The 8,086-nt window shown below is 31.7% G+C and overlaps 1 protein-coding gene and 1 pseudogene across 1 annotated transcript; both read right to left on the minus strand.

Annotated features, from left to right (window-relative positions):
- Positions 1-1,418: 1,418 nt before the first annotated feature.
- Positions 1,419-4,193, minus strand: LOC136063275 (lachrymatory-factor synthase-like; annotated as a pseudogene).
- A 2,679-nt stretch (positions 4,194-6,872) lies between these two features.
- Positions 6,873-7,753, minus strand: LOC136063283 (lachrymatory-factor synthase-like). The gene has a single exon (XM_065763437.1). The coding sequence runs from the start codon at positions 7,675-7,677 to the stop codon at positions 7,168-7,170; it is 510 nt and encodes a 169-aa protein (XP_065619509.1). The 5' UTR covers positions 7,678-7,753; the 3' UTR covers positions 6,873-7,167.
- Positions 7,754-8,086: the final 333 nt, after the last annotated feature.

The following is an 8,086-nucleotide window of genomic DNA, read 5'->3' on the forward strand; positions in this document are numbered from 1 at the left end:
TTGGTATTGGTCATTTAGCCCATTGGGTTTTGATTTTTTTTTTTTTAAATATTATCATGTGGGACCCACATTGTTTCAACTTTCAATCCCAAACTTGCCTTGAGAGGGGTGAAAGTTTGTGACAAGCAAAAAAGGGTTTTATAACATTTAAGTGAGACCCACTAACTCATTGTTTGGTTAGGAAAAAACAAAAAAGTATAGTTTAGTTGGGAAAGAATATTTGTTTTTGAACAAAGTGTAGCTACAAAATTTGTTATAGTCTAATATTACAACTTTACTCAATAAAATAAACATTACTATATATTTTGAAAATCTAACCGTTAAATTACATGTTGTTTACATTCTTAATATACATGTCAAATTTTGTGTCAATCGAATATTATTTACTATATGATTTATAAGCTCATATTTTATGCATAATTTTAAATTACAAAAACTTGCAATTTAAAAAATATATTGATGACATAGCTATTGATCTTTAATTTTTTAGAAATTTTGTAAGCATGGAGGATATAAGAAGAAGATGTAATCCATTGGTGAATTTGTTAAAATTCATCTCCAATAGAAAGATATTAAGTAAGGTTGTAACTTAAAGTTACAATCAATTTTGTAACTGAACTTTGCCCTTTTAAATGACTAGTTTAGTCACAATTAAGCTTTTTTATAAGCTCATGTCAACCCATTATATATATGTCTGACATATACAATAAATACTCAACTAATTCAATAACAATGCATCATGAATATAGTCAATAATGAATATTCAACTTAAGAGATGAACACAAATAAGGTTTCATACATAAACACTACAAATACATCATGAAAATAGTTAATAATCAATATTCAACTTATGGGATGAACACGACACAGTATAATAAGTTTTTTCATACAACACGTCAAATACATAAACACTGCAAATTTATTTCTTATTTTAAATGACTAGTTTAGTCACAATTAAGCTTTTTTATAAGCTCATGTCAACCCATTATATATATGTCTGACATATACAATAAATACTCAACTAATTCAATAACAATGCATCATGAATATAGTCAATAATGAATATTCAACTTAAGAGATGAACACAAATAAGGTTTCATACATAAACACTACAAATACATCATGAAAATAGTTAATAATCAATATTCAACTTATGGGATGAACACGACACAGTATAATAAGTTTTTTCATACAACACGTCAAATACATAAACACTGCAAATTTATTTCTTATCGTTGTTGATACAACCAGAAGGGAATTTGTACATCCAGCACATACATCGTCACTATCACAAGATACCTGAATCAGTATTTTGGCTTTTGAGAAAGGATCATATATATATATATATGCTGAAGCATGACAAATTTATTCATCTAACAACAGTAGCAACACAAATATAGAGCATGCAGGGCCATATTTCACCTAGTAGATAGGAGGGCATCTTCCATTTTCTTTGCCATTGACTGGAGACCAGTCTCAATAGTATTAAGGAGAAAATCTTCATGTCTCAAACCTTCAATCGGATCACAGACGAAGGACCACTCACCCATTTTTGCTATCATCGTTGGGCGACACTATGAGTTTCGCCACATAAAACTTCATGCCGATATTATTATCAATAACCTCATAGCTCAAACACCGTTTGATGGGATCAATCATCAGTAGTTTCTCTTTGGCCCACCTGGTCATCGTTTCCTCGTTGCCGTTGGATGAAGATGTTATTGTGGAAGCGCAGTACCGGACCAGGCCAGGCTGGCCGGGGATCCCATCTACTTGGTAACATGTATCAACATTAGGGAGCCATTTGTGTAGGTTGCAAAAGTCCTCCACGAGATGCCAGACTTCTTGTGCTGTTGAGTCGCTAGTTCAACACAGGCTTTGCCTTCCCATTTTGTTTGTGTTACTGCTTCCCCAGCCACATATATGTATGTGAGTGTGAGAGACAGTAGAGAAACAAAAAGAATGGATTATATATAGAGAATGTGGACATGAGATTTGTGGTTGTTGGTTATGACTTATGTGGGGGTGTTTTATTAAGAGTAAGACTTAAGTATAGTATTTAGGTACTGTTCCTTAGATTCTTCTCTTAAAATTCTACCATATTTCTTTTTTCTCATTGATATAAGTGTATTTTTTAAGTTAAATAGTCATATGACAAAATCTTAAGAGAAAAATCTAAGAAATAACACATAAGATACTGTATATAAGTTATATCCTTTTATTAAGGGATAATAGTTTGCCTAAGGATGTAAAATAAGTAATCACAAATTACCAATTTCACCCACCTTATCATCGACTCCTACAAAGTCATTACATACCCTACCGGTTTTAAGCATACTATGCGATTCGGCTAGATTTTAATAATTCAACTGAATTTGTGAATTCTGTAAAATTACATTAACATGTCCGTCTCATTGATTTTTTTATTGTTTAATGTGTGATAATATAATAATTTAAATAAGAGAAAATCTAAAGAAAAAAAAAATGGTAAATTGCAAATTGCACCCCTGAGTTTGGGGTGTAATTTCCTTATTATACATTTTATTTTCAAACGAATCATTAATTTGAAAATTGATATTTATATACCATATATTACCAAGATTAAAAAGTCAACTATCAAATTTATATTCAAAGTTGTTACTGTGTGAAAACTAAACATTCAAAGTTGCTAAAAACTATTTTCTTAAAAAAAAAAAATTGCTAAAAATTAATGTAATTTTAAAGAGTAATGCTATAATTACAAACTATTTTATAACATTTTTAAAAACGGTTGTTGTGTTCGACTTCTTATTAGTTTTCATTTAGGCCCACCATTAACATCACTTTTTCATTTACCAATAATTACTCACCACATCAACAGTTTGTAAAATTTTTTATAAAAAATATTTATTTAGGTAGAAAACAATTAAAAGGCTAAAAAAGAGGAGGGGGGATTCTCATTTAAAAGGGAACCTTATGTGTGGGCCAACTTTAAGTAATAGATTAATAGTAATCGGATATCAATTATCAAGTAATAAATAAGATTTAATTTAAACTTGAAAAATATAAAACTAATGATTAATGTCAACATAAAATAAATGGTTAATCAATGTTTTAAACAAATAAGGAAACTTTAATGGCTTATAAGTACGATGAAATTGTTGTTTGTAGACAATATTTGCCCTATATAAGAGTTGCTAATGAGTTATTATAAATTTGTCTCTATGATACAACTAAGCAAAAGTAATGTAAAAGTGGAAGGTTCATTTATTTATTTACGAAGGTTTATTCTTCTACCTAAGTTTTAGCAATACAAAAAGGATATCATTACCGCTTCTCTTCTCTGCTCTCTAGGGTAAGGTAGAAAGTTTTCAAATAAATCCAAATATTTCCAGATAATTCTATTCCAGTTTTCCTTATATAGCTTTTATAATATAAATTACGTCAATTACATTGTACAATATTTAGGAAACTTTTTATAAGGAAAATTTGCTAATAAGGAAAAAAAAAAATTCTTATACATAACAGCGCAAATATCATGGAATTGGTTATTGAATACCTCGCAAATGAGAAATTATCAGATCCACCAGGAGAACTGCTAACGTGGTCATCCCAACTAATGAGATAATGTAATCTATGCAAATATGTGAGTGAGCTTCCTAATTAGCACAAGGAATAAAAAATAAACGATTATCAAGTGATGCCACATTTGCATAAATAACAACATTTTATTGGTCAGGAGGCCAGGGAGGACCACGTGCAGTCCTCTAGGTGGACCTAATAATTTCTCATTTAGTGAATATTGCTTGGAAATGACAAAGCAAATTGTTGTGCATATGGAAGCAATAAATCTTATTGCTGTCACTCAAGGGAAAAAAAAATAGAGGCTTTAGTCCAACACTATAATTTTGCATATAACTGTTAAAATATTGGCAATATAGATTTTTTTTCCCCTTTTTTGTCAGTTTAAAATCTTATCACTAAAATAAAAATAAATAAATAAATAAATAAACTCAAAATTCAAGTTTGGGCTGGATTTGGTTGTCCATGGGTAAAAAAGCTAGGTAATAAAAGAATATGGGTACTAATTAGATAAGTGAATCAGGTATCCATGAGTAAAATTATTGGATTGGGTTTGGGAATGCCCAACTCATACCCAACCTATGGTCATCTCTAATTGAGACTACAAAGATCGCCGTGGCTAGGTGAGTCATTGATACTAAGTTTGGTTTTGAATTTTAGTGGCTGGGTTTGGTGTTGACAGTTTGGTATTGGCCATTTGGCCTATTGGGGGTTGAAATTTTGTTTTTATTATAATGTGGGACCCACATAGTTTCAACTTTCAATCCCTAACATGCCGTGAGAGGGGTGAAATTTTGTGACAAACAATAAAGGGTTTTATAACTTTTAAGTGAGACCCATTAAAACTGAAATCTTTTTGTTAAAAGTATTATAGATATAGGTAAAAGTTAATTGAAATAGTATAATGAGACCCATAAATAGTACCAAAAAATGTAGTAAGACTCATAAATAGTAGCAAATATAAACTGAATAGTAAAATAAACTTTTTTTTTTTTTAATTTGGGGCAAAATGCACACTAACTCATTAGAAAGAATATATATATATATATATATATTTTTTTTTTTTATGGGAGGCTTTCTTTTGTGTGGGGCGCCAATAAAGACTTTCTAAGTTTTCTTTCGTGGGGGGCGCCAATAAAGACTTTCTAATATAGCGTGGCTTTGGATTCACGTCGGAGACCATGGGGGTGTTTGGTAGAGTAGTTTGAAAATTGTTGTTTATTGTTTTTTGAAATACGTGTGGGTGAAAAAGTGTGTTGAAATGCGTGAAATGCTGTTTAAAAACTAAAAAATGTTGTTTAAAATGGCAAACCAAACGGGGCCCATATTTTGCTGCTTTGCGCATTTTTAACTTTTTTTTTTTTTACGCATTTCAAAGAGTAATGCGGCTACTGTTTATAAACAGTAGCTGTAAAAGTTGACTTTTTTATCGTGAATAGTGCATTTTGTGCACTATTTACGGACCTACAAATATCACTTTTCAGCAATTTTTTTATTAAAAATGGGTTCTATAGTACTATTCACATATTTAAAAATTATTTTGTTACAATTTTTTTTCATGCGTTTCAAGGAGTAATGCGGCTACTGTTCATGCACTATTTATGAATAGTAGCTGCAAATGTTGACTTTTCAATTGTGAATAGTGCATCCATGCACTATTTACAGACCCACAAATATCATTTTTCAGCAACTTTTTCATTAAAAATGGGTTTCAAGTTATTATTCACACTTTTAAAAATTATTTTGCGTATTTTCAGTTTTCAGTTTCAGTAAAATAAGTTTTATTCAAACGGACCAATAGTAGAACACTATTATGGAAGAATTTCCTGGTAGCTTAGGGAGGCCAGTTGCCCCCTCTTGCTCCTTCGGCTCCGCTATATATATGATACATATCCATACAAGAAACACCACCTAATTTAGTATCAATTGGGTCCAATTATATAATCTCTTTTGTTTAAATGGCGTACTCTTCAAAACATAAATTGAAAAGTAACGTTTTCGAGTCTCATTTGTACAATACATTTAAATGACTAATTTAGTCACAATCAAGCTTTTTTATAAGCTCAACGCATTAGAGGCTGTTTGGATGGCCAATTCTCATGACTCAATTCTCAGTTTTCATAACTCAATTCTCAAAAATGGTGGGACCTATAGCAAAATACTCGTTTGCCTGCACCAATACTCTATTTTCATAACTCTGTTTTCAATACTCAATTCTCTACTTTTTGAGTTATGAGTTATGGAAACTAAAAACAACTTTTGGCTGTTTTCAGTTTTCAATTCTCAATACTCAATGGCAAAATTGTAAATATCATTACAAATCCGGTCCCACCATCTGACTTTTGCTCCCTCTTTATCTCCTTTTCTCTTTTTTTTTTTTTTTTTCTTCTTTTCTTCTCTTTTCACTTTCTGGGGTTGATTCTTTTTTTTTTTTTTCCTTCTTTTCTTTTCTATTCTCCTTTCTTTTCTGAGCTTGGTTCTTTTTTTTTTTTTTTTCTTCTTTTCTTCTCTTTCACTTTCTGGGGTTGATTCTTTTTTTTTTTTTCCTTCTTTCTTTTCTATTCTCTTTCTTTTCTTTTCTTTTCACGTTGGTTTTTGGGTTTGGTTTCTGGGCTTGGGTTCTTTTTTTTTTTTGTTTTTTTTTTTCTTCTTTCTTTCCTTTTCACTGGGTTTCCATTCTTTTTTTTTTTTTCTTCTTCTTCTTTCACTGGGTTCGGTCTTCAGTTCTTCCTATTTTTTTTTTTTTTTTTTTCACTGGGTTCGGGTTTCTGGGTTTTTTTTTTTTTTTTTTCCTCCTGATTGGCCACATTTTGTTGTTGTTGTTGTTGTTGTTGATGCTGCTGTTGCTGTTGCTGTTTTTGTTATTGTGGTTGGAGCTGGGTTCGGGTCTGTGTTTTGGGAAAGTAACAAGGGTTAAGGAGGGGAAATTAGAACAGAAAAAATTTTGGGGCCCACAAAACAGTTTTTTTCTGACCAAATGACAGGTATGAGACCCATAAATAGTGTGAAAAATATTGAATGATGGAAATTGAGTGATGGTGCCAAACGGGTGTAGTATTTAGAGTGATGGGTGATGAGTGATGAGTTATGAGTGATGAGTGATGAGTGATGAGTTATGAAAATTGAATGACGAAAATTGAGTGATAAAATTTTTGAAGCCAAACAGCCTCTTATATATCTGACATATACAATAAATACTCAACTAATTCAATAACAATGCATCATGAATATAGTCAATAATGAATATTCAACTTAAGAGATGAACACAAATAAGGTTTTCATACATAAAAACTACAAACACATTATGAATATAGTCAATAATCAATATTCAACTTATGGGATGAACACAACACAGTATAATAAGTTTTTTCATACAACACGTCAAAATACATAAACACTGCAAATTTTTTCTTATCTTTGTTGATACAACCGGAAGGGATTTTTTACATCCAGCACATACATAGTCACTCTTACAAGATACCTGAATCAGTATTTTGGCTTTTGAGAAAGGATCATATATATATATATATATATATATTGAAGCATGACAAAATTATTCATCTAACGACTGTAGCAACACAAATATAAAGCATGTAGGGCCAGATTTCACCTAGTAGATAGGAGGGCATCTTCCATTTTCTTTGCCATTGACTGGAGAGCAGTCTCAATATAAGAGAGAAAATCTTCAAATCTCAAACCTTCAATCGGATCACAGACGAAGGACCACTCGATCTTGCACCCATTTTTGCCATCATCGTTGATTGGCGTCACTGTGGATTTCCCCACGTATGACTTCATACCGATGTTATTATCAGTAACCTCATAGCTCAAACACCGCTTGATGGGATCAATCATCAGCAGTTTCTCTTTAGCCCACTTGATCATCGTTTCTTCATTGCCGTTGGATGAAGTTGTTGTTGTGGTGGCGACGTACCGGACCATTCCAGGCTGACCAAGTGTCCCATCCACTTGGTAACATGTATCAATAGTAGGAAGCCATTTGTGTAGGTTGCAAAAGTCCTCCACCAGAGGCCAAACTTCTTGTGCTGTTGGAGTTGCTAGTTCAACACAGGCTTTTCCTTCCCACTTTGTTTGTGTTACTGTTTCCCCAGCCATATGTATAAGGTATGTGAGTGTGAGAGACAGAAGAGAGACAAAAAGAGTTGGATTATTGAGAATGTGGATATGAGATGTGTGGTTGTTGTTTATATATGAATATAATGTGGGGGTGTTTTATTAAGGATTAAGGCTGTGTTTGTTTCGTGTAAAACGTTTTCCGGAAAATACATATTTTCCGGAAATGCTATTTTCCGGAAAAGGAAAATATTTTAAGTATTTGGTTGAATTATGAAAATTGTTGTGGAAAATATTTTTATGCGTTTGGTTCTATTAGGAAAATGCTATTTTCCGGCAGCAAATTCCGCAACAACACAACCAAACTCCGGCAGCAGCAACAACAACAATAATCAGTTCATTAAAAAAAAAAAACAACAACAACAATCAAATTAAAAAAACAACAACAACA

Source organism: Quercus suber, unplaced genomic scaffold (genome assembly GCF_002906115.3).
Source record: "Quercus suber isolate HL8 unplaced genomic scaffold, Cork oak 2.0 scaffold_506, whole genome shotgun sequence".
Classification (NCBI taxonomy): Eukaryota; Viridiplantae; Streptophyta; class Magnoliopsida; order Fagales; family Fagaceae; genus Quercus; species Quercus suber.

What these genes read in the sequence shown, in the direction of transcription:
- LOC136063283 (XM_065763437.1), bottom strand. Translation starts at nt 7,677, where the DNA reads ATGGCTGGGGAAACAGTAACACAAACAAAGTGGGAAGGAAAAGCCTGT.